Source organism: Eleginops maclovinus, chromosome 22 (assembly GCF_036324505.1).
Source record: "Eleginops maclovinus isolate JMC-PN-2008 ecotype Puerto Natales chromosome 22, JC_Emac_rtc_rv5, whole genome shotgun sequence".
NCBI classification, from domain to species: Eukaryota; Metazoa; Chordata; class Actinopteri; order Perciformes; family Eleginopidae; genus Eleginops; species Eleginops maclovinus.
Window position 1 is genome coordinate 10,010,130 of NC_086370.1, and position 26,907 is coordinate 10,037,036.

The 26,907-nt window shown below is 39.9% G+C and overlaps 1 protein-coding gene and 1 long non-coding RNA gene across 3 annotated transcripts in view; one reads left to right on the forward strand and one right to left on the reverse strand.

Moving 5' to 3' along the window:
- LOC134858757 (uncharacterized) overlaps positions 1-3,415 on the reverse strand; it is an 87,235-nt gene extending 83,820 nt beyond the window's left edge. For both annotated transcript variants that reach the window (XR_010164996.1, XR_010164995.1), the window contains exon 1: positions 3,307-3,415. This is a non-coding gene — a long non-coding RNA (uncharacterized LOC134858757). The remainder of the gene's footprint in view (positions 1-3,306) is intronic.
- Positions 1,948-24,569, forward strand: sptlc3 (serine palmitoyltransferase, long chain base subunit 3). The gene is made up of 12 exons (XM_063874846.1): positions 1,948-2,172; positions 3,997-4,188; positions 5,381-5,535; positions 6,464-6,612; positions 9,805-9,929; positions 11,273-11,366; positions 13,341-13,446; positions 14,624-14,843; positions 17,111-17,237; positions 21,134-21,269; positions 22,657-22,786; positions 22,873-24,569. Exons 1-12 carry the CDS (start codon positions 2,071-2,073, stop codon positions 22,984-22,986), a joined length of 1,650 nt encoding a protein of 549 aa, XP_063730916.1. The 5' UTR covers positions 1,948-2,070; the 3' UTR covers positions 22,987-24,569.
- The last annotated feature ends 2,338 nt before the right edge of the window (positions 24,570-26,907 follow it).

The window sequence follows — 26,907 nt, forward strand, 5'->3', positions numbered from 1 at the left end:
GATGCATACACATAAAATGGCCAGTGTACTGTTTAAATTGAAACAGAAACTCTCAAAGATGGAGCATCAGCCAAGTGAAACTTAAATCATTTCTATGTATGACTGCAAGGCCGCCCCCTTGACCTGTCAATCTTGGCTGATGGAACATAAACATTATGGGATGGATTACACAACTAAAGAGGCCAATTCATCAGGATTAGTCAAAGACACTGTGATAGTAAAAAGTAGAGTGAGTAGCAAATAGTGTCACCTACAACATTTCCTAGTCTTTCCCTAGTTCACTTGCATTGGTTCTCCATGCTCCCCTGAACCACATCACTTGCACTGTCTGTATTTCATATTCTGCTTGCACACAGACATACAGAGAAACCAGCTACTCAAAACAGCAACAGACCAATGTCAATAAGTAAAGAAAAACCCTCATTACATCGACTGTCACAATACAGCGCATGTTGCCATTTATTGTGCACCGCACCCACAAACTAAGTGCACCGCAAGACCACTGAGTAGGCTTTGACATTTTACAAACAACCTCTCTGTGTTTACCCAGAAGGGAAAAATCTCAGCAAGGCAGGTGGACAATAAATTGTCAACAACAGCATGCAGAAGTGACTTTACAAGGCTATTTTGATTTGAACTATGGCAGTATTTATGACACTTCAGTAAATAATCAACCACAAAGGCGGAAAATTGTGGCACGCCTTCCTGTTTCTAATCCCATCTATGCCCTGCAAAAACAATGCCACAGCAGGAGGTGTAAAGTGCACCATTAAGCTGTCTGGTGATTACACTCGTCTGCTTAAAGCTGTAACTTTAAACATAATCTATTTGGATGAAAGTTATAAATAAAATGTTTCTATTACTCACTGTAAACTGAGGACATACAGTATGCCCAGAATCAACTTTTCCTGAAAAGCTCTCCAGCTGTAGCTCATCCTGCCATCTGACCTGTGAATGCATAAAAGCACGTTCTGTATAAAAGTGCTGCATCGTATTATAATTTTAAGCTCAATTTTAAGGAAATTAGGTGTCTAAAGCCGTGAAATAATTGCTAAACTATGTTAACTCGATTACCATCATACAACTGTGAACAGCGAACCCTGCGGAGGATTAATTTTGGCATGTACTGCTACTGTATCACCACTGCTACTGTATCACCACCTGGCTGACCAGTCTCATAAGATAAGGCTTCAATAAATGAACTCTGCAAACAAATCATGAAAGCAATACGTTTTCCACAATCTCAACCAGGTATTATTTTGAAGCCCTACATCAAGTTAGGTTAAACATAATTCTATTGTAAGAATATCATAATGTAATTATACTTAATCACTTGTAAAAGTTATGTTTCAACAATCCTACTGGAACAAGTACACTTAGTGTCACAAGCAAAAACAACAAGTTATGCCGGATAATGCACCTTTCAAGTTGTATTTTTTTTACATGATATTTTTTGTAAAGGTTAGAATGATGCATATGCTGGAGGTGATCCTTTTAACTACATTACTACATTGTTAAGTAGTGTAATGCTATAGTATAATAGTTCATGATCATGATTTCTTTGTTTAAAAATCTAAATAATTCCACCAAGTAATAATAATTGAAGAGTAGTTTAGAATGTCTAATCAATCTAATGTAGAGAGCAGTTTGCTTTCTATTTAAGTATTGTTTAAGTGAAAAGTAGCATTATAGTATATGGAAATATGGTTAAAACTCTTTTCTTTTTTACTTTTAAAAGTACTAGAATGGTGAGAATAATACATCATGACAAAAATAAAACATTTTATTCAAATAAAAACGACATTTTGAAACTCAAACGGTTTGTTAATTTTCGCAGGTTTCATTTTGGAATAAAAGGAGAAGATAAATTGGCACATTTACGTGATGTAGACACAGTCCAATAACTGAAGTGTGACTTTGTTGCTGTTCAAACACAGCCACAATACACACGAGGCTGAGGCGAAGCTAAAAAAGGAGGAAGTCACCTGTCTAAGTTCAGTAAAGCACACCGGTTATATTACCTGACAGTCAGGTAACAGCGGAGACAGTTGCTAGTGTGCTTAGAGAAATATGGCAAGAACTGCTGCGAACGGCAACTTAAAACCACATTTGAACCAGAATGGACTGAAACGCGAAGATATAAAGAGAAATGGCTATCACAACAAGAGAGAGGTATGTCCGTCAGCGGATGGATTTGTCTACATACATATATTTGGGCTCCAAAGTATTTTGTGCACCGGCTTTAATGCACGGAGTGTTTTACCATTTGCTTTGACAGTTTGTCTTGAATCTGAGCAAATATCCTTTTCATGGGGGCTCTTTGCCTGAAACAACCTCCGTGACGTAGGCAAAAGTTGTAACCCATAGATACTGTTCCCCATTTATATAAAAACAAACCGTCACCAATACCATGCTACTCTGTGAACGTAGAAGCAGTGTAGTTATGTCATTGATTTTTGTTCATCTCCGGCTCTTACGGAAACGCTACCATTAGTTGCTGTGATATTGAGGTTACAGAAAGTTGTATTCATGTACAGTAGTAAAAAATAAAATTAAAAATATGATTTAAATGCTGTTCAAATAGGTTGCTATTTTTACAGGACAAGGTTAGTTTCTACAACAAAAAAAAAAGGGAACAGCTTGAATAATACACAAACGACCCCGCCCTGAAATACTTCTTTTGCAAAAGCAGTCTTCACCTTTAGGCGGATGAACTGCTCTGTGTATCTGAAACCTGAATTGCAGCCTTTGCGTTAATTTGATGAAAGACAGATGAGTGATATGTAGCCTAGGTTGTCTACAATTAAGCCATCTGCTGGTTTGTTGAGGCTTCTTAGCCATTGTGTTTTTAATGGTATCTTGAAATTTACAAACTAGCAATAATTCAAACATGTAGAGCAAAACTATATGCAACTGCTCCATTAGTCCAACACATTAAGTTTACATTCATACGTTTCTAACTAATTGCCTGATACTTAAGCAATGGGTTAAGCAAACGGATTTTAGCATTAGTTGTGCGTAAGCTAGCTCTAGTGAAAACCCATAGCCGTTAACGTCACGTTTAAAACACTTACTGCTGCTTGAAGATATATCCACAATCCTCCAAGAATATTATGTGAAAAAAATATTCATTAAAAATATTCTGTTTGTTGCATACATTTTTGAAATTCAATATTCGAGGCACACTGCTTAGCCGCACATAAATGGTAACCGGAAGTGACTCACCTCATTCTGGTGTCAATCAACGTTTTAACAAAATATCCCTTCGTAGTTAATCGTCAATGTAGCATCATGTATTTTAATTACCTTTTGCTTTCTTTATTATTGGGTCCCTTGCAGTACAAGTTATGTAGCCTTCTTGAAAGATGTCTTTAGTCACAAGAAACAAAGGGCTGTTACATGATGAAAACCTGCCTCTTGAAGTCGATTTGTAAATGCCTGGGAAAACTGTCTTGTGATTAAGTTAAGACAAAACATTTAAACAAAAAAGGTTATTTTATTAATGCCTATAATGATGATATTGAAAAGGTTAAAGCATTGGCTGAAGAAAAAAAAAACATTTGTTACTTACTTAAGTCCTTTCAACAATTACACAATTTTAAACTCGTATACACTTTTTCCCAATTAAACTTGCTTATGCTATTTTAGGCCTATAAGGTCTTGTTATATACAAAAAAAATCAGAATCTACAGAATTACCCTTTAGTAAAAATGTATTTTTTACATATTTGAATGTCAACAAAGCGATAATGTTATGTGGCGATATTATTTTATAATATCGCTACACATAGTGTTCAAGTTGTCTTCCCTCAGTGTTAGATAATATATGATTGTGACTTCTGTAAGTGCACCAATGTCTGTGTCTTCTTTTATTTAGGTTAATGGTGCAATAATTAAAACCCTTCGTTTAAAATTCACCAACATTTATTCAAACAGTATTGTTTTCTCTGGTCTTGCCTGCAATATAAAACAGCAATGTGTGTGTCTTTTTGTATAGAAAGATTGCCCAGGGACTGGTGTTGCCTCTAGGCAGCACAAGCAAGAGTGCTTTGAACAGGCCCCGATGTACGTGGCTGTCATGACATACCTGGGCTTTGGCATTGTCACGCTGTTTGGCTACTTCAGGGATTTTCTCAGAGCTGTGGGCATAGAGAAGTGCCACCTTGCCCAGGAAAGACAGGAACAGAAGGTAGGTAAAACATGCAATCAGCACAAACAGGCATATTTCAAGCATACACACTGTAAACACCCAGGCGGTTGGAATAGAGGATCATGCCTTGGGTGTCAACACATTTTGTACCCTCCTAATTATTTCAATATTTGCTCTTAAGCTCTCTCACTCTCTCTGCTTCCTTCCTTCATGTTCCTCTGCACCATGATGTTGCCATGGGTGAGACAGGACACCACAGAGAATATGGGTTGAAGATATAATTAAATCTCGGAGGATTAACTTCTTTCTTTGTAACAGTGCTTTAAAACCAAGATAGGGCTTGAGAACTGCCATATAAAAGCCACAATGTTACCATAGATTGTATTTATTTTTTATCCGAAAATGTGCAGTTGTAAGATTATTTTGGTAGTTGTTAATGATATGTTCATTTTGGCTTGTAAAAATATATAACCTTATAAAACCAAAAGCTGTGACCAGGATTTGTTATTACAAGATAAGAAATATCATCCACAGATATACAAACAAAAGCAGTGTCTATGAGGAATAATATTGCAGTTTGCGCCCTTATTTTGACAACATCATTTACATTTTAAATAAAGAAGAGCTTAACTGAATGTTGGCTCTGTTGTAATGGTGACTTTATTGGATCATACGTAGAGGGGATTAATGAAAGCAAATGCTCAGAAAATCTTGTCTAATTGCATTGTTATAACATCCTTATGAATGAAAACATACATCTACTGTAGTGAAGATCTAACTCTCCTACCCAGGTAAAAATGAATGATTATAATATGCAATACATGTCTTGATGTAGTCAGGGGTAGAAATACAATGTTATGAATAGCTGTATGATCTTCAAGGCCTAAAGCAATATTTATAAAAGAGCTCTGACTTCAGTGCCATTTTAATTACATTTCTATAACTTCAAGTTCAACATGGCAATACATCTGTTGTTCTCTTAGTGCCAGCCAATGAGTGAAAAAAGCAGGCTTTACTATAAATGAATGTGCAGAATCTTTCTGTTTTTTTTTTTTTAGAGAAACAATCACTTACGCATCTTTTTGTAATGTAATCTTTTGTTAGTTTTGATATGGTTTGTTTGTTACAGTGCTTGGATAAGTTCTAGTGTGTGTTCAGTGTTTGAAGTTTCTGCTCCTATTGTTCCTCCACTCTGACCTCTGTGACACTTTTTTTTTCTCTTTGCCTTTAGGACTTTGTGCCACTTTATCAAGATTTCGAGAACTTTTACACTCGAAATCTGTACATGAGGGTACGTGACAACTGGAACCGTCCCATATGCAGCCTGCCAGGACCTGTCTTTGATGTCATGGAGAGGGTGTCTGATGACTACAACTGGACATTCAGGTACTGTCATCCAGTCATATATTGTACACATAATGTAGTGCTATAATCACACATACTGCTCATATTGAGAATTTACAAATGTTTAAGACAGACCAGTTAGTATTTTTGAACACAAGCATCTCTCTTCAAGGGATAGAAAAGATACAATGAAGATTTTATTGTCAAACTTCTGCTCTAAGAGCTAATGAGGAGATAAACTAAAGACAATGGCTATATGTCATGAGCAAGAATATTATGAGCCCTACATTTTTGGATTCAGTTGAGATGCTTCTTTGGTGCACAGCGGGTTCAGGGGATATATTATGAATAGGGATTCGAACAGAGCCATGGGGAGGGGATATGTCGTCATGCATTTGAAATGAAGGCCTGGATAACATGTTTTAAGAGGTTTAATGTAACTGGAAAAATGAAAAATGGAGCAATCAGCTTGTCTTCAAGGAAAAGGTTGGCAAAAGGTAAGAGATACGTGAAGAAGGATTTAATAGTGGTGTGCCAGTTTACATGCACAGTGAAAAGAAGTAGGTCAGTTGAGTTCCCCTAAACTTTCCAAACTATGCGGCTGTATATTCATGATTGATAACAGACACCTTTAACCTTTATCTGGATCCTTCTCTATGGAGTTACATGTGTAATGCCATATTAAAGGGTAGTATAATGAGTGGTGAATACTTGATTATATTATCTTGAGGAAATGAGAATAACAAATGCTGCTTACACACACTGTCACTTGTGTTTTACTTTATACAAAAAGTCTTAAGAGTGTAATTGCTCCTCATTAACTGTTCTCCACTGACCGAACAACGTTTTTGATTATATTTAATTCAATTTTCATTACCTTTTATAAGATTTAGTAAATAATTATATGGGGGTGTATATGTTAAGAAAAAAATAGACAGTTATCTTATTCTTTATGTTTCCATACTTGCAGGTTCACTGGGAAAACGCTACACAATGTCATCAACATGGGCTCCTACAACTACCTCGGTTTCGCTGAGAACAACACTGATTTCCTGAAAACGGTGGCAGACAAAATTAGCCAGTACGGGGTTGGGGTTTGCAGCACAAGACAGGAAATAGGTGAGTTTGTGGTGTATGTGAGATTGTGCTAGATTCTTTTTTTTACTTGTCCTCTTAAACATGGGCATTCATTTTATCTTGAGCAAAAAAGGTCCTTCATAATTCAAGTTAGGATGATCAGGTGTCTGTTTTGCTTCTTATGACAGTGCTTCACATTTCTTATATCTGCATCTTTTTTTAAAGTCTCTTGCAGACCCTTGTGACACTGAATGGGATGAATATCAAACTGCTCATCGCATATGCCATCATTTATTATCTTGCTTGTGAGTTACACTGCCCGTGTGTTTAATTATCTTTCAGTGAAAGCAATGTTATATGAATTATTCAACCTTTGTTGAATTATGTACCGTTTGGGCATTAGCTGAGATCATTACATACTGGTCGACACTGAGGTGTGCGGGAAATTATATCATATTGCTATGGAACATTATGAAACACCCTGGGCATTGGAGCATTATATATGTGATGGAAGTATTTGAACAGAAAGGATCAAAAAGGGGGATCTGTGGCTTCAAATGAATTTTGAAAGTTGTTTTATCCTCAGACCTTTTACCCGGGTTCCAATGTTGTTTAAGTGCCTGTGTGCAACAGGATCTCGCGTTGCACATGGTAATGTTTCGGCGTTGAAATCATATGATCAGCTATGTTTTTATTGGTCAAAACCTGCCACTGGGTAAATATTATAGAGCTCTCTGAAAAGGCCACGCTATGCAAAGTTTACTTGAGAAAAGTAGTTCCTTTTCTCTGTGTCAATGATTAATTGTGGCACTTCTGACACCTGTATGCTGTATATCTACTGAGAGCAGGCTAGCAGTGAGCTGACATACACGCTCAGAGCTGAGTGGCTGTGTAGTGTTTCATGATATCAGCAGTTTGACAAGAACAGAGAAAAGCTGACAAATTAAAAGGCCATGTGATTGTTAGTTATACGACTGTTTGTCAGAGTGCAAAAACACACCTACACACGCACGCCCAGACATACATGCACACTCGCCCACATTCCTTCGCACCATTCATTATTCATTGATGTGATTTATTTATATGTTTATTCCTCTTTTAAAATGGGACTGTTTTTCCCAAAGTTTGTAATCCATGTTTCAGAAGGCTCACAGAGGGTTAAGGAATAACAAGCATTTCTCCCATGAGGCATTATCAGGCATCTATTATTAAAGACCTGAGGATCACTGCTGTAGAAGTGACGCCATCACCAGTGTTTCAGTTCACATGCAGCGATTTGTATTTTATTGAATTTAAAAGCAAAACACAAATGATGGGAATATTGAACACTTTACTCAGTGTGACTGTGCCTCTCACATCTTAAAAGTCCAAATGTTTTTGTTCTTTTTCAAGTTTCATCTCATCTCTTCTTCTACGCTATCTGATAATACATTATTTTGAATGCTGTTCAAGTTAAGGCTCTCTGGTCAACTGGTATAAATTATTTGAAAACAATGACATGGTTAGTTCAAAAGTGACCATAAAATCTAGATAATTCTCCAACTAGTATTGTAATTGCACAGAGATGTTTCTATGGAAAAGGCATGTGAAATTAGTGCACTGAAAGGCCTTGTGATTAAACTAACATGTAAAACATTCATGGATCTGTTTTAAAGGATAGCTAACTGCTCTCACTTTGCCTGCAATCATTAACACAAAGTACATTAGATAATCAAGGACAAATTACCAAGACATACAGCTTCTAAGCAGATAGTAGTAAGTATTTCACCATAGTTTGTCCGCTCATATAATGATATCATAGTATGTTAAGGTGTTTCCACTAAGCTATGGTTTTCTTGTCTGCTGAGACAAGTAGGTCTATGTTGGAGATAGAAATTATTAACTCTTCAAGGCTTGTTTTTTTCCCTTGTCTTGTGTCAAGCCTTTGAAGTCACCTCAGTCACAGGTGAACAATAAAAAGAGACAGATTGAGTTTGGAGATTTGTAAGTACAATCTTTATGGTATCTCCACAAAAATGCTTTTTAACCTATACAATTATTATACCGTTTGTTTTGTCAGCACACATTTGATGATTTTGATGGCAGAAAGGTGACCTTGGTAATACAGAGGACAAGGGATCAAGCTTATTTAGATGCATATGACTTACTGTAAGAAGAGCTGACTCAATTCTGCAAAGTGAGTGAGATCCAACAGGGACTCTGCTCTGTCTTAGTATCCAGACCTAGAGTAAAATGTTCTATATTGAGAGCAAATGGCGATACAGTCTGATCAAATATGCTGCACATGCCAGCAGGGGCTGTGAGCCTGAGTGGTTCAGGAAATGTACAAATCGATTCGACTGGGATAAAAAAAAGAGCTGCTTTACTGTATTTACTGATTGTTATTGATTATGACTACAAGGATTAGTATCCCATACATATGAAATACAATGTTCTTTACCTCAGTGTCATCATGTTATCTCAAAACTATGTTGTTATGTTAGCAATCTTATCTTTATAGTAGTCATATACTACAATACAAACTTTTCATTAAAGGTTGGAAGTAATTAAAGGGAGACTTTAGCTCTACACTATAAGAACTTGTAAGTACAGTGTGTGATACAATAGGTGAATCTATATGATATAGTATCTACCATACATATAACATTGACCAGAGCCAGCAGAAAATGCAGTATATATGAACCTTTCACTGCCTACCTCTCTCCCTGTAGCTCACAATTATAACCGTAATTCTTTTTTTTATATGCTGACCACAAAGATATTACTGAAAGTCCCCCAGAGACACCCTCTTTTATTGCACAAAATAGAAAAACACCACGTCTGATGACAGATAACAACGTGATACATTTTCGAAATGTATTCTGGTCCCCACCTGTCAAAGTCGGTAATAATAACCAACTGCCACAGTCCAAAAATGTGCTGAAAAAACATTTTAGACCTTGTTTTGTTATAACTGGTATAAAATAAAAAAAACTTGAACTAAATTACGAACTGACCACATCTTGACTCTTTATAAATCTCTTGACCTGTCTGGAGATGAGTCGGGTGAGTTTGTACTGGTAGTCCAGGCTATTGAATGTGGTTCTCTTGATTTTATACCAGAAGGCATTTATCTCTGTCAGAGCTTATGATTGGATGCCATAAAGAAGAAAAAACTCAAATACTATAGGACCACCAAATAACCATGATTACATTTTGCAACGTGAGTTATCCTTTTGTTCTTTTGTCTTCTAGGTAACCTAGGCATTCATGAAGAGCTAGAGCAGCTTGTGGCCACTTTCCTTGGAGTGGAGTCCTCCATGACTTTTGGGATGGGTTTCGCCACCAACTCAATGAACATCCCAGCACTTGTTGGCAAGGTGTGTGAGTGTTCACACTAACTGCCACATGCAGGAAATTCTACTGTATGTGTGTCATTTTTAAGCGCAGCAGAAATGAATCTAATTAGCCTAGCTTTGTTCCTTTCTACCATCTAGGCTAAATTAATGAATAACAGTCAACTAAACCCTGCTGCTAACAACTCCTGACCCACCCCCATTAATTAAAATCATAATTAAATTACATTACAGTAGCCAGGAGGACGAGGCTCTGGGCATAGCTGCTTTCAGTCAAATAGACATGGATGGGAAGGGTTTGTTAAGAGCACAACTTGAGGGCATGATTATTATCCGTTCTCTGTCCTGCCAGCGCACCAGCCTGGCTCACACAGACAGCCTCGGGTAACCAGGGGCAACACACAGCATGAATATCAGTGATTGGATTGGACAGGAGGGAAGAGGAGGTTGACTGTTTAAGTGATGAGACCGGGGTCTTTAAGCAGCTCAAGAGGTGTAGCAGGGCCTGAGGCTGAAGCCCCCACTGTAACCCTGCAGGAGCTGGGGGTCAACCCACACTGCCAAGTCTGTCCTACAGGGACAGGCTGTGCCAGTCCGGGCCGCGCTGTGCAGGCAGAGCTACATTAGAGTGACAGCTGCTGGCAGACCAGGGACCGGGCCAGCTGGACCCCGGGCCAAACCGAGGGTATCTGTCACTGAGCCGGTGTCAACACACTCTTTACAAGAGTTCATTCAAACTAATGCAGTCAAATGCTTAGAGCTTCAGTCTTATATGCTAATGTTCTGGAGAGAGTTTCGTGAAACAGCTGAATTGATTTGCATGCTGATTTTTGTGCGATGTGAAGTACTTACTACACTCTCAATTATGAATATTGTGATGTGTCTGCTGGTAAAAACTTTGACAGACATGAAATAAATGTCCCACATGTGCAGTACGTTGATATGGAGGATTATGATTGAGGCACGGATGGGAAGTGAGGACAAGGCTGACATGTATTTGGCTAGATGCATCCTTGAAGGACTCAGTTCAATACAAATGCAGAATGACACAGAAAAACAAGTTCAGAAATTGTAAGATGGGTCACTCATAATGCAATGATTTTCATACTTACATGGCTATACTAATGATTGTGTGTTTAAAAGATAATGAATGTCTTCTGTACCCAAAAAAAACCACTGTATTGGATACACTCCATGCTAAATTCATCCTCTTATAAATAATTAGGGATTACTAATAAATGGTTAGGGTCATGTATATACAGGAAGGTTGTAGAGTAAGTAAGAAATGTATGATTTCAATAATACAGAAACCTGTGATTTAGCTATTTTATCGGAATTGAAAAGCTTTTTTTTGTGCTGATTTCTAGGGTTGCTTGATACTGAGCGATGAGGTCAATCACACTTCTCTCATCTTGGGCGCCAGACTATCAGGAGCTACGATCCGGGTGTTCAAACACAACAGTAAGTCCAGCAACTCTTTAACAGAAAAAAAGGCATAGTGCTTCTGCCTTACAACAATAAAAGTGAAGCTATAGTAAAACCAGTTTGATGCTCATCAATCACTTCTCCTGCCAAACAAACATTCTTGATAGCACTATGAGTTTTGCCAGCCCTATATCATCTGTTCATCTCCGTTTTGAGTTTCTGTTCGGGCAGCCACCACTGCTCATATTATCTATGTTTTCCTCTATTCATCCTACACTTTTGCTGCTCTGAGAAACACATTACTTTCTGTGCGGCACAGGATTTGCCTTAGGAAACACCTACTTAACATTCTGAGTTTAGAGCAGCAAATGTAAAAGCTTTAATGAAATGGGTTCTGTTTACAGTCACGACTGCATTTCATCCATGAGCAGCAAACCCAAAGTTTAACTTATATGAATATGTCATCTTACTTTAAATTCAAAGCTCTTTATCATTTTGTCAAATTACATATTGTCAATAGATGGATGATATATTACATTCATTGTGCTTGCTTTGGGAACATCCACTGCTTCTCCAGGAGACAGGACAAATGAGCCAGTCCTCTGGCGGCAAATGTGTCCTGACAGGTACAAGCAGAGCTAGTTATGGTTCTCCCAAGCAAATCCCAGAGGCTTGTCTAAAGGCAGAGAGCCCTCAGGCACCTGAGCAACTGACCCTCCCTGCCTTTCTTTCTCCAGCAGCACTCTTTTATTAGTACAAGGCCACTGTTTACCTAGAGGGTTAAACCCAGCAACAGATAAGTTGAAAAATATTCATTCATTGATGCATTTACTTTCTAAAATGTCTCACATCTCTTGTTCAATCATTTGAAATGTACCATAGGTGTATGTTTCACATGAAAAAATGGTATTCCAGAGAGTAGATAAACCGGTTTGTGCAGTCTAGCATTAAGAGGCTATGTGTTGTAAATGCTTTGCATAGTTAAAGTTAAAGCTGAGGGACATGCAGTGTGAAGGTTTGCATTGCTAGTCTTTAAAACATGTAGGAGATTGTCTATCAAGCTTGTAAAATGTGTGCACTAGAGGGTCAGGAAGGGATAAGATATTAGCATATTATAGATATATCACGTTTCATGTGTAGGTGCAAATATTTACCATCTCCCTCATCACAGTCACACAGTAACTGTTATCAGGCTGATGCTTATCTCAAATCAGTGCTTAACTGTGAAATCATCTTTTCCTCATTCCACACAGCAAGCTACTGTGGATGACACTTCCACTGTCTGGTTTCTAGAATGTTGATATTGGTCTCATTAGATGCCCTCTGCTATGTTGAAGTGTTTTTTTATTAGAAGGAGCATTTGCCGTCTCTCCAGTGAACCTGTTTTTGCGCCGAGGAGAGCCATATCGATCATCCATGACAGATAATTAACCATGACAGGTTAACATGGTGCTCAACTGGAAATGTTGGATTGTGGTCATGCTTTAAATAATGCGGCTTTGTAAACCACAGCTATTCAATACTGCCATCTGCTGGTTTGCATCAAAACATCATCAATAATGTAACTATGACCTGTCATAAGGCCACTGTGAAGTTATTTTGCTTAAGCCAATCCTTATTTTAATCAACCATGCAGACTGCACTTAACACACCCATACTCAACTCAGTCAGTATCCTCCCTATTGCAGATAATGCAGGTGTTCATTTACCCCACACTGCAGAAATATGTTTGCTTTGAGTAGTTTGTGGAAGGTGTTTCTGACTGATAAGGTATTGCCCTTTTCTGCTCTGAGTGAACTGCCCTGCCGTGTGGTGACTCTACTTGCCATTGTTTGCTTTTATTTCAAGTTCCTAGCACAGATAATATCATTTTTCCCTTAATGAGATTTTAATTTAAATTTGCCAGCTTTCTCACTCTGTTTCTCTCTGACTTTCCTTTGTGTGTGTCTATGTGTGCGTGTGCTTGTGTCTATTTGTGTGTACATTTGTTTGTGTTTGCGTGTGTGTCAGACATGCACAGTCTGGAGAAGCTGCTCAGAGAGGCGGTTTGCTCGGGGCAGCCTCGGACGCACAGGCCCTGGAAAAAGATCCTCATCATGGTGGAGGGCATCTATAGGTCGGTCATCTAAACAACACGCATGCACATTAGTGTAATCGCTCTCTAACAGACGCATATCTTACTTCAGTAGAAGTGTGTATCCATCTTCTTTGGTATGGGTTTCCAGGTGGTCCTTAGCAGAGTTTTGAACAGGTAGAAATCTTAAGTTGTAATGAGAACTTTCATCCTGTGTTTAGCAGTCCCTGTAATGATCTCTTTTTCAAATTGCTTCCCTCTCTACCTTTTGAATAATAGAAAGTGTGTTTGTGTATGTGTGTGTGTCTATGGTTGGGTACAGTTTCATTACTAGAGAGAAGAGAAAGGTATCGTGTGTCTTTCCCGGCAGTGAGCTATCCTGAGTCATGGTGACCCTCTGCATCTGCTCATTAGCTCACAATCAAGGCCAAATGGAGCCAGAGAGATTGACTTGGCTACACCCCCAGCTCCAACTGTTTATCACGGTCATTTTTCTTTTCTTCTCCCCTATTCTAACTCTGAATCAGGTTCCACATTTCAGCCCTATTGACATAAAAACACAACATATTCTTTGTGCTTTTATTCTAGAACACTGCCATCAGCCTGGGATAATATTACTATTAGTTTCAAAACACACCTGGTCATTTGAGAGACACTGAATAATGTAATCAGACTGGCTTTATCTGGCAATAATGTCTTTTGTCAGGCTTAAAGAAATGGCGCCTGAAAGAACTAATGCTTCATCTATCGCCTCCCTGTAACATCAAAAGGCTCAGATAAAGAGTAAGCATGCTTAGCTATATCCTGGCCCGGCCTTTGATGTCCACATGGGACCCGGTGAAACCCTGTCTTGTGTCATTTGGACTGCAGACGTCCTGAGCCATGGCGAAGATAGCAGGTCTGGGATTGCTCTATTTTCACCAGCCGTACACTCTCTCATGCTGTCTGTTTGTAGCCTTAAAAGGATTACATCAGAGTGGAGGAAGAGAGGTGGGAGTAAATTAAAAGAGGCAAGCCGAAAGATTCTTAAAAGATTGGACCATGTCAAGTTATGTAACATGCGTTTACAGATGACCAGATGCACTGCAGTGGATAAAGTGAGGTCGGGGTCAGATTCCCCCCCCCCCCCCCCCCCCCCCCTTTCAAATCTAATCACCTTAAGAGTGTGGTTTATAATTCATGAAATGTGTGTGTAACTGTGTGATTCTCGTGTTATCAGCATGGAGGGCTCTTTGGTGCGACTTCCTGAGATCATCACTCTGAAGAAGAAGTATAAAGCGTATCTGTTCCTGGACGAGGCCCACAGTATCGGAGCAGTGGGGCCGACAGGGAGGGGCGTGACCGAGCTGTTTAATGTGAACCCTGTCGATGTGGACGTGATGATGGGCACCTTCACCAAGAGCTTTGGGGCTGCTGGAGGGTACATCGCAGGGAAAAAGGTTGCTGAGGATTTTTTATCTTTTATTTTAATAATTTTATACCTGAGAATTTTTGCCTTCCACACATTTATTGCTGGATTTCCCTTTTTTTATCTTATCTTTTTATAAAAGTACTTAGAACAAGTTGACACCAAATATTTTTATTTTTTTTGGTTTCCCTCAGAAAGCTGGTAGTATGGAGGGAATAAAAACATGAGGAGAGAAGCAATGAAGGGAAAGGCATTTTAGTGCTTTACATAAAACAGGATATAACAAAAAAACAAGGCAAAAGAAAAAACGACTCATTAAGGTAGGGTAGAGATAGAGTTTCAAAGAAAATAGAACACAAAATATATATTCATCATCACAGTGATATCCATATTCCTGCACCTGTTGGTTCTCAGAAAATGTTCTGAAAATATTCCTCCTGGGTAAGATCCATTTCAAAAATACAGTATGTGGGAGGGATTAATCACATGGAAATTATTCCAATGGCCTTAAATAAAATGCTTTTCTTAGAAAATGAAATAACTGAAAAAATTGTCCTTATTGTAACCCTAATCTTTGTAAAGGAACAACATTTACCCTTTTGGCTCGGAAACTGCTTAAAACACATCCTTTATTGCTATGTGTGTGAAATATTATTTTACCCAGGTATGATTTGTGGAATTCCATCACACCCCACCTCTCTTGTACCTCTCATATGTCCAACAAATGTTCCCCAGGCTGTGACTCCGGGGCCTTTTTAATTCCTTTTTTACTCCATTAAAAACTACACTTTAGAACATAACCGCAACTGGTTTTGTGGCAGTTGATTAGAAAGCAACAGAGGAAACGGCCATGTTGCTTGAATTAGGTTTTTTAGAGAGGGACCCTTCCTGCCTTATGTTGGCTCAGCCCTGCTCTGCCATAATAAGAAGGTAAAGCTGGCAGAGGGCCAGCCCCTTCTTGTGGCAAGCGTCGGAACTGCGCTCCAGATTTAACAGGATGACTTTTAACAAGCATGATAATGTTTGAAGTAAGAACCCTCTGGTTTGACAGCTGGCTGTAGTAAACCCCTGAAAGAGGCAGGCAGGAAAAGAGAGAGAAAGCCTTTGGATTTCACGTATTTGTTGTTGCGGTGAAATCACCCGAATCCTACATTAAGTGGATTCGGGTTGACCGACAAAAGACTCTGCAGATGTTTTCTGGAAAACAGTCATGTTAGAGCTATTTTATGAGAGAACCAAAAATAAATACCCCAATAAATACACTCAAAGCTCCTTCTAATTCACTTCAACCTTGCGTGAAGTAGGATATTCATTAACCCTTTACTCAAAACCTGGATTGCATTATTGAGTTATGAGTCATTAGGTTATTAAATACATCCATTTAGGAATCATGTACAAGTGTGTGCGCTGTTCTGGCACTACTACTCTTACTATGTGGACATACAGCATACCACCACATCAGTATTGCGGCCACCTTGTGGCCGAGGAAACACTTTGAGCTGTCACTCCACGCCGCAGACGTGAGATGGATTTCGGACATGTTCTCTTAACTGGTTTATCTTGGTCGCACCAAAATCCTGCGGGGGCTCTAAAGCAGCGAAAATCCCCTGCCTTAAACAAAAACAGATGTCAGGTTGTGTCAGGGTTCTTATCCTACGTTTGAGCATTTCCCCTAAAATCCCCTCCCCTCCTGTGTGTGAGGAAGCCGCAGCCGCCGCCCAGTGGGGACAGATGGCTGTGAGTGGAAATGGTGGCCAGACAGCATCTCCGGCTACGTGTCATCACCCCGCACCCACTGGCCACCACACAGCCACTGAGCAGCAGCCCATCATGGCTCCAGGCCCCGCTCCCAACCTCAGACCACTAACACACACGTGCTCTGGGGACCCAAGGCCCAATCAGCTTCCTGAATCCTGCTCCTCTCTTGACAACCACTAGCAGAATTAATCTCCTGCTGACATTTAGGAATAATGAGCACGGCAGTCCTCATTCTGGCTCATTTCAGTGTTGGTTCTTTCTCAAAGTAGTGTTCTGGCTACCACAGAAGGGAGAGCGGGAAAGGCTCCAGAGCTTCTTTACAGTCAACGCCAAGACAGTCATAAAGACAGAGAATGATTCGAGATTCGATATTTTAATTGATTTTCAGGTGTTGACTATACATGAGCTCGCTCTAGTGGCGCTCAAATAAAAGTGCAGGGCCACACTTCAGTTGATAATATCTGAAATGAGCAGTCTACTTCTGTAAAGACGTATAAATGTTTTCTTTATGTTTTCTATGTTGTGTGTGCTTTGTTGCAGGAGCTGGTGGACTACCTGCGCTGTCAGTCCCACAGTGCAGTGTACGCCACTTCCTTGTCCCCTCCTGTCACCGAGCAGATCATACGTGCCATGAAGTGCATCATGGGAAATAACGGGAGCACAGAGGGTGAGTGGCTGAGTTCATTGCAACTCTCTCCTGTGAACGTCACCTTCAATTGCAGTCTCATTATCCACATGCTCGTCAAACCTAATGTTCTTCACACAGACAAATATTATGTCTGGCTTATAACATTTTTTACACCTTTAATATCATTTTTTTTATGGAAACAAAAGCAAACCAAATCCAGAGGACAGTCTCAATGTTACCATTAGGAGTAGGTCCAGACCTGCAGGAAAAGACAAACAGCTGCTTGGTCAAAAAACATGGAAGCAATTACAGGGGTCTGCTGTGGTAGGAAGAGGGGGGACGTGCAGTCACTGAGCACACGTGACCCTAACGTGGAGGAAATCATTCTCATCTGTGTGTTTTGAGGAACACTGTACCTCTGAAAAGTTTCTGCTGTAATGGCATCAGACACTAGGGCAGGGAAGTTATTACCAGAGCAGTCATCTGAAGGTATGTAGTTCATGTAAGAATGGAGATTCGTCTCTTCTGAAGCTGCATTCACACGACAGGCTAAAAAAACGGCTCCCCTTGTGTCTCTATCGAGAAATCTTGGCCAAATGCTGCGCTCAAAGTTTAAATGATTTTAACTTGGACCCAATTACCGCTGACCTTTTGATGGGCAACCAATCAGATCACAGCTGTATGCAGGGGCGCAAGGTAGCATTGGATATAACCATAGAAATGAAACATAACTAGCTGTTTTAAGACTCGAGCTCAATCTTGCGGTGATTAAGGAGAAAATCGCGTATCATAAAGATTGTTTTCTAGATTGCCAAATTTTAGAGGCAGCAAGTCTAAATCTACCAGTTTTATTTTTTCAACATGCAGCCTTTTTATGTTTTGTATAACTTGTTATATTAAAGTAGCAGTTTTATGCGGCTGTCATGGGTTAAGGCCCCAGTATACCGTGCCGCGCGCCAAAAATGACATCATTTCCGCTGGGGCGTTTGGCTTGTTGGGGTCATTTTGCGAGGGCGTATACCTCCTTGGATTTATAACTTGGCGCGCAGCTAGCTACAAGCATGGATGAGCAGGAAGCACGACTCTGCGAGCAGGTTCGTCTGTACAGACACCTGTATTAGAGATGGCAAATCCGGATCTTTTTACGGACTCAAGGTCTTCTGAGTCAGTCATTGAAGAGATCCGGATCGTATGAGTCCTTTGAGTCATTTGAGTCAACATCACCAAGAGCGTAGAAATCCAACCGGTGCAACAGGAGGCCATAGTCTCCAACTTCAAATAAATTCAAAAAATGTTTCTGTCTTAATGCTTGTTTATAATTTATTATTATTTGGCTTCTCACACTTGACTGTCAAATTGTCAGTCAAGTGTGTCAATTGTCTGTGCACAGTATGCATCTACGTTACCATAAACAGAGCTGACACTCACTGAAAACCATGACGAGTCCGACCGACGAGTTTGCTGTTTCGAGCTGTGAGGAATAATCCACTCATTCAGTCTGCTCACCGAATCTGTGTCTGTGAAGTTCTGCTGACTCACTCGTAGGCTACTGTTCTGGATCATTGATCTGGATCCATGGATCCCGCAAGTCCACTATGTTTCCGGCTCTAAAGGAAGTTTCAGTGTGGATCTCTGGATCTGCTACGGTTACGGCTCTGAGTCTGACGAGTCTGCTGGAAGTGTGTCTGATCCGCTTCCCCTGAGCCAAACGATGACTTGTGGTGGCAAGCGGATCCAAGTCCTTATCTATGATAAACTATGGACCTTCTGTTCTGGTAGCTACTTGCTAAAGGCTAGGCAGATGGACGGGGATACGTTGTAATGTGGTTTTACATGTTATATGGAGTGTAGTGAATGACGCAATTTATAGTTTTAATTTGTACGTTACCAGGTGTAGGACTCAAAGGATTCGGGTTAATGGAGAGGGGCGACTCGTGACTCCCGGGTCATTATTAGGATCCGGGTTAGTGATCCGGATAATACCCTTCAATGCGGGAGCATAAAAGGATTCTCGGGTCGCCATGAACTCATGGAAAGAGATCTCACGGACTTTGGCGAAAGATGAAGCTTTTCGTAAAAAAAAGCTGTGGAAGACGCTCCGCGATTAACTTGTCTCAAAATCAACCAAGTCTAATGAACTAGACTGGTCATAGCATAACCACATCATCTACATTTCTGTTCAGATATGTTTCCTTAGAAGAAACAGTTTTGAGACAGGAATTAGATGAGTCACGTTATTGTATATAGGCTATTTAAATGCACCTTTATGTGAAACTATGTGCCCCATCCCCAAAAACTACTATGAACACCATATGAGAAAAATGATCCATATTGAAATCTGAGTCAAGCCTAAATTTCACTTTTTATCTCATTGTTGTGTAGGAGAAACTAAGGTGATCTTGAGGTATTTTTCTTTTATGGTAGTGAGGAATAAAAGACCCAAGGGTACCACAATAAGATAAACATCATTTTATTAAACAACCAGTAGTGATCCACAAAGTATTAAGACCAGTTTAGTTAGCTAACAAACTTAAAAGCAACATTTCCTCGTCATCGGCTGTCTGCTCGGCTGTCATTGCCTCCATTGAATTACCACTACTTCTTGCTACTCCAGCGGTGTAGACTGTATTTTTATCAGCAGCGACGCCTATCGTTCAGGAGAAGACCGCAGTCAGTCGAGAGCGCCCCGCGCGCAAGTATATACAGGTATGTCGCTGTGTTGACGTCACAGTTGGCGCGCGCAATCACCAATCCGGCAGGTATACTGGAGCCTTTAATCACCTCGAAGACTAAAGCCTGTTGTCATACGGTTGAGGTGCATGGCAGCTTCATGCAGAGATGAGTAACTTTCTCATCTGGCTCTGAACTAGACATGCTTTACGTCTGACGTATACAGGCAAAAAAACTGTTGAAAATATGTCTTAACCTGACTTATAGAGGATAGGGAACACAGCAAACAGTGCAACCCAAACATCTGTCACATCGCTATTAAAACCCACTGTAACAAGAAACGTCAGAGTAATGCATTAACGCCTGATACGTTTTTGTTCCACTTTCTCTCCGTCCTCCTCTCTGCCCCCTCGTCTTTCTTGCTGATGTTGAATTTCACACTTTTGGTAAAAAAAACTGTTGGCAACAGTTCTGAAACAGGAAAAAATCCTGACTGACAGCAACGTCCACAAATTCTCACCTACTCATACGATTTCTGAGTCTGGCAGAAGGTTTTTGACCTCCATGCCCTCTATTTTAGCAGAGAGGAACAATTTACAAAATGGGGCCCGTGTTTTCTTGGCAGATGCATGAATGTTGTGTTTTTTCCCTTCCTCTCGCTCTCTCCGCTGAGATAAGGGGATTTAAAGTGCTCTCTTACAACCCCATAAAAGAACTACCAATCTGTTCCCAGGTAATCAGAGGGAAACAGAGCTGTATTCCAAGTCTGAGCCATGCCAAACTCTGCTTCAGCCACGGAGCACCAGGCTCCCCCCGTGATTCACATCATTTGGAAACACAGGGGGTTATCAGGGCAGGTCACCTTGCCTGCCTTTGATGTGCTTTCTAATACGTTTACCTGAAATACGTGTGATACCTTAGGATTATTTGTATTTGCTTCCAGTCATGGCTATATATTCCAGTGGCAGTCCACAAACACTCATTTTATGTGAAATTCATCGTATCCATTTAGCTCATTTTGGCGTGTGTGTGTATACCATGCCGTCAGACGGACAAAACTGATCCATCTGCCGCCGCGACTGAGTTGTAATTATGAGTTCATAGCGGATGCTGGAATGGCCCAGATGGAGGTGCATGACTCAGAATGAGATGGCACCACGGAGATTGCACAATACAATAGCGACTGGTGACGTCCCCTCCTGCAGGGGAAAGTGGAAAGAAACCATATATTCATGTACATCTGGTGGTTTCTTTGTTTTAAATAGGCATTCGAAGGATCCGCCAACTGGCAGAGAACACCAGATACTTCAGGGCCAGGCTGAAGGAGATGGGCTTCATCATCTACGGCCATGAAGACTCACCTGTGGTCCCAATCCTGCTCTACATGCCAGGCAAAGTGGTGTAAGTACACTCACCAAAAACACTTAGAGAGTAAGATTATCGAGATGTCTGTTCCATTTTGCATGGGCTAATTTGAAACAGTAAATATTAGCTCACTGTGTATCATCTCTGAGTGATGTGGATGGCAGCCACATTAAACACTGCAGAGTTTCCATGAATCAGTGAAGGCTGGGTTTCTCTAACCACTTAAGAAGCCGGATCGGGTATAGATTAGGTATAAAACCCAGGGCTGTTTGAGCCACTCGGGTATAATCAATTGGGTATAAAGTGTATTTCAATGCCAGTCAGCATTAATATACATGTAAAGGCCAATCACATCCAATAATTGCTATAATGAGTAGCTTGTGGTTTAAATTGCTTAGTTTGCATGGGCATTAATGATGATCATTACCAGTCTTATCCTTAAATATTATTTATATTTCTTAAACAATTACACTGATGTTTCTTGGGATTTTAGAACTGTATAAATGGTCAAGATCAAAAACATGCTGACATGCAATTCATACTCTAGCTACTCTACTATATGGGCAAATCTACTTCCTGTCATTGAGATTGTCATTGCCTTATTGATATGTAGTAGATCTTAAAGATGCTGATGTTAGATGAAGTTCTGCACCAGCATCTGCACGAAGAACTGCATTCACATCAGTAATCATCTGCAATCTACAAAACTGTCAAAGTGTGCGGTGTCCGATTCAGTCAATCATTTTCAGAGCACATTTAACGGTTTGAATTCACCAAACTGTCCACTGCCACAAAATGAAGAAGTATTCACTGCTTGGACTCATTAAAATAAAAGTCATCAGAAATATGCTGGCCCTTAAAATGCTTTATTTATCTGTTCCTTTAAATTTATCGATACCACACACCCCTACTGCATAACTGAGGATTTGGAGCGGCTGGAAGAAGCAGCATTCCTCATAATTTTCAATACCATAAGGCAAAGCAGCAAATACTCATTCAATATGAGGTGGCTTGTTGGGTGAACTGCATATTTCGAAGACTTCAAACTAAAATGTTAGGAATGTTATAAGTTATTAAGTGTTTGGCAGACGATTTATGTCCATTTTGTCCTCACTTCGTTCTTTCCTGACTCAATTGCTCTCTATAAGCAAAGCAGTATATCAATCTCAAAAGACAAAAACAAAAGGAACAACGATCATGCTATATGTTTAACATTGGTAATTGAAAATATATGCTCAAATAAATTCTGATTCTTAATCTGGTCATTTACAATCGCTAAAGTTGACAGCATGTTTTTGAGCCAGAGAAATACTTAGTCTAAACCTTGTAAACAACTTTAAATGATTTTATGTTAAATTTCTTATAAGGTTTTTGTGTATAAAAAATATATTAAGACTGCTTTTCTTTTCTTTTTGTGGAACAGGGCTTTTGCTCGAGAAATGCTGGAGAGGAGAATTGGTGTAGTTGTAGTTGGTTTTCCAGCCACACCGATCTCAGAGGCCCGAGCTCGCTTCTGTCTGTCTGCAGCGCACACCAGAGAAATGCTGAATAAGGTACACTAACATTTCTGAGGCTTAGGAGTTTTTTTTACATGAATCAAAAATATACACATGTTCTGAGACTATTCCTCTGTCCTCAGGTGCTGCACCATCTAAACGAGGTGGGAGACCTCCTCTGTCTGAAGTTCTCACGACGGAAACATTCGTCTCGTCCTGGCCTCCATGATGAGACAGAGCTTGAGCTGAGCAGCTGATATGACCTTTGACACCTTCATTTCACAGTGTCAAGACGAAGTCTGAGTGCCCACGCAACAGCAGACCTATAAACACACAACGTAGAGTAACACCCATGTCTCATGGCAGAACGAGGGCCAAATGTTAAGCAGCTGCTTTGTATATGTTTGTTAGACATTGTAATCCAACAGAACATTTATTTGTGCTTCTTAACAAGGTGCTCTATATGAACTATTTAAATAGCAGTCCCTAATATATGTCCTAATATATGTATATTTGAAAACAAATGTTTGCACATCCATTGCTCGATTGGTCTCAGGTATGGTGTAAAATATTTAGAGTTATTTAGCTTTTTATATCGAGACAAAAATATATGGTTAGTTCAATATATTTAGAGGCTATTTTTACATATTTTTTCTAATTCCTCCTGTCTATATTTAGACGCGGAAAACTTTTTATGGAAGCATTTTTTGCTTCTCATAACTTATCAGCCACTATTTTTTCACCATTGCTGCTGGTGGTAGTTATTATTTAAAAAATGATACACAGTCTCTAAAAGTATTGATGTAAGGACACATTTTCTTGCTTATCATGAAGTAGTAGGTATAGAAATTGGAAAAGGCATTTGTGACTTGAATTTCCCCCATGAACACTACTACTCATTTGTATTTTTCCTAATAAAACAAATACTGCACATAAAAACTTCCTGAATGTGTTTTGGAAACAGAAGGGTGGATTAATTATCCAGATGACAGGCTACTAAAAGTCCTGAACCTTCCCTTTTATACTGTTTTGATGTCCAGACATATGACTATTTACACAACATAGGCTGACTGATTTAGAAAAAGAAGAGGAATATAAAAACTCACTTTCATCCCAACAGTAAATGATAACCTTCCTGTAAATAATAGATCGTGCAGCAATTACTTAACTACTGAGTTAAATCTTCGAAACAAAGTCGCAGAATAAAAAAGATGTTATGGCCTGTTTTGCGGCGAGACTGCACATATTCACCGTGCCTAATTATTGATGTTTTAAAGACCGGCTGTGCTCTTTCACACAGACTGCGTAACAGTTGTGAAGGTAAGCATGCAGAGTATGCAGCACCTGAGCCAACAGAAACCTAACCTAGCAATTAGCACTGAACCCTAAATTCTCGTGGTATAGGGTAATCATCTGATTATCACAGGAAGGATTATAGATGGATGATAAATGTGCTTTCACAGTGTGTCAGATTGGGTCTAGTCGACACTTGTTTGCCCTCGGGACATTGCCTTGTTTGTGTTTTTTTTCCTCCCCATAAACAACATACTGATGACACAATGTGGAATTATAATGCAATATGCAATCCTTGGGGGAAAACATGCTAGATGACAAATATAGACATAGAACAGATACTTTCCTTTAAAGGAGAAAACCGATGAGATGACGCTCCACGCTAGACCATTCCGTCCTTTAAGTGAATATTCACATCTGGCTTCTATAGCCAGAAACAATAGAAAACTGTTTTGTTAATCCTCAAATCTGTGATGTCATACCAATGTACTGTTCCATAAAGATCTGGAGGACATGGGAAAAGGTGGCCTCCTAATGTTGCATTGAAGTCCTCGGGATGTCTGGTATTAATTTGTGTTTACGTTCACCTTTAGTCTAAATACGGAGATTCTGAAATTCATTGTGGGTTTACAGCAGAAGACAGATGTGTGTAGAGAGAAACTTAAAAGCTTGAATCCATTCTCATACACAACTCCGTGCGTCACAGACATGCACTGCTCAAATACTAAGCTCCACTGTGATTATGCAGGAAGGCAAACCTTTAACTTGTTGAGATTTACCAGCAACATTTTTGTTCAAACGCAGAGCAGAAGGTATGCTTGTTCTAGGATTGCAATATTTGAGGATTAAATTATGTCAGACGAAATTATCGTTTGGGTCGCTTTTTAAGTTTTTCTATGCTTCAGTCAGTATTCAACATGGTGTTTTTTTGTATGATTCAGCTAATGAAAGCTTTATATAATCTTATATCAAAAATAATTAATGTAATACCCTTAAAATGTGTGTATAATTGTTACTTTTGGAGTGAAAACCACAAAATAATTGTAAGCATACACAGAACTGACATATTTGGTCATATCTATCTGTAAAAGCCCCTTCATCTTATTGGCACTCTTGTTTGTATTTATATTTTCTTATTTTTAAAACAACATTACAAAATACTATACAAAAATATGAAAGTTACAGAGACAACAAGCTGATCTACAGGTGTCATTTTCAATATAGCCTATGAGGCAAAAAGTACGGTAATACATGTTGACTTTCAGGAAAGGTGGGAAGCACGCGTGTTGCCAAACTTCCCTCCGGTCACTTCTAACTGCCCTCAGCTTCAACAGAAGTGGCAAATGGTCTGCACTGGCATTCAAAACATCTGTGCAGCCTGACTACTGGTGGCAAGGCCCCAGAGACCTGCCTGCCTGCACGAGCCCCTTTTGAACTGCAGATCCAAATACACTGCACTTATTGGAATGGCATGTAGCTGCTATTCTGAAGGGGGGATCCTCTGCTACGCCTTTGATGTCCACCACTGTGTCCAAAGCAGGCAAGCCATTCTCTCAGCTCTCTGTTTTCCATTTAGACAAGAGATTTGTCTATTCTGGAAAGGGATTTTTGAAGTGAAGCAGACAAAGAGCAGATTTACATGGTTTAGACAGCTATGCTGTGCCTGGAGTATGAATAAGACTGCAGTAAAGCTGTAGACTGTCCACTTGAGCATAATGAACTGGGCCGGTGTGGTGTGTTTCATTAATGCATACGACAATTAAGTGCATTTCAAAAAAATCTTATCAGATATTTGTGACATAGTTCACTTTATTTGTGATGTATGGGAATATACTACGGGATGAAATATGATATTGGGGATATCATTGATCAAGGATGTTGAATTGCTCCATCCTGCACATAATTATCTACTGCCAGTTACTACTGGCATTCTTTGGAATAATAAGTTAGCAGCCACACCAGATGTACTTACTGTGCACACATGGGCATCAGATGTACATTGGAGATATAACACAGCTAAAGTTATCCTGGGCATTAGTTTGCCAAACCCCTTCAGGACTCCAGAGCTGACAACCAGAGCTGTGAAACAAAAATGAATGATGATCCTTTGTGTAGTTTATTTTAGCCTGTACTCAATACATTTAAAACATTGGAACAGTCTTATTTAAAAATAAGTTCAATCATGTTTAATAATACTTATTTTTTTGATGTCACAGTAGTTTATTTGGGGGACTTTTAGGCTTTGCTGTTCCACTGTCTTGAGCTGTGCGTTACGCACCATTTGGCACCAAGGATATTGCCTGTGTACAACGGGGGGGGGGGGGGGGGGGGGGGGGGGGGGGGGGGAAACATGTACGTTTATATGGTTTTATGAAAGCTGTTACGACACTGACAAATAATGCAGGACAGTAATGAGATCGTGTTCGTCATCGTCAGTAACATTATTGTTCCACTCGTGCCCAAACTGAATGTGTCGACTTCAAAGGTGACAAACGATATTAGATGCACCACGGTCTCCCCCGTGCCTCCGGGGCTCAGTGAACTGTCACCCATGCTGAAGCAGCAGAATCCCCGCTTGGTGCATTATTTGACACAGCGACCTGTCCTTTGAAGCGGACAATAAAAAGTCTCACAAGGGCTAATCACATTACGCACCATTTGTCTCGCTTAAGCGAAGTGTTACAGCACCTTCCGTAGCAGTGTTTTAATCAAAGCCTGGGACGAGTCTGCTGCTGCACACATGTCAACAGGAGAGGCAGACCTCCTGTCAGGCGCCTCCGGGTGTCTTCCTCTGGGCTGTGACGCGTCTGTGGGCCCAGTGCGGCTCCGGGGACCACCAAGGATACCGATGTTTCATGTGCTTGTGTAGAGGCTTTTTTTAAATA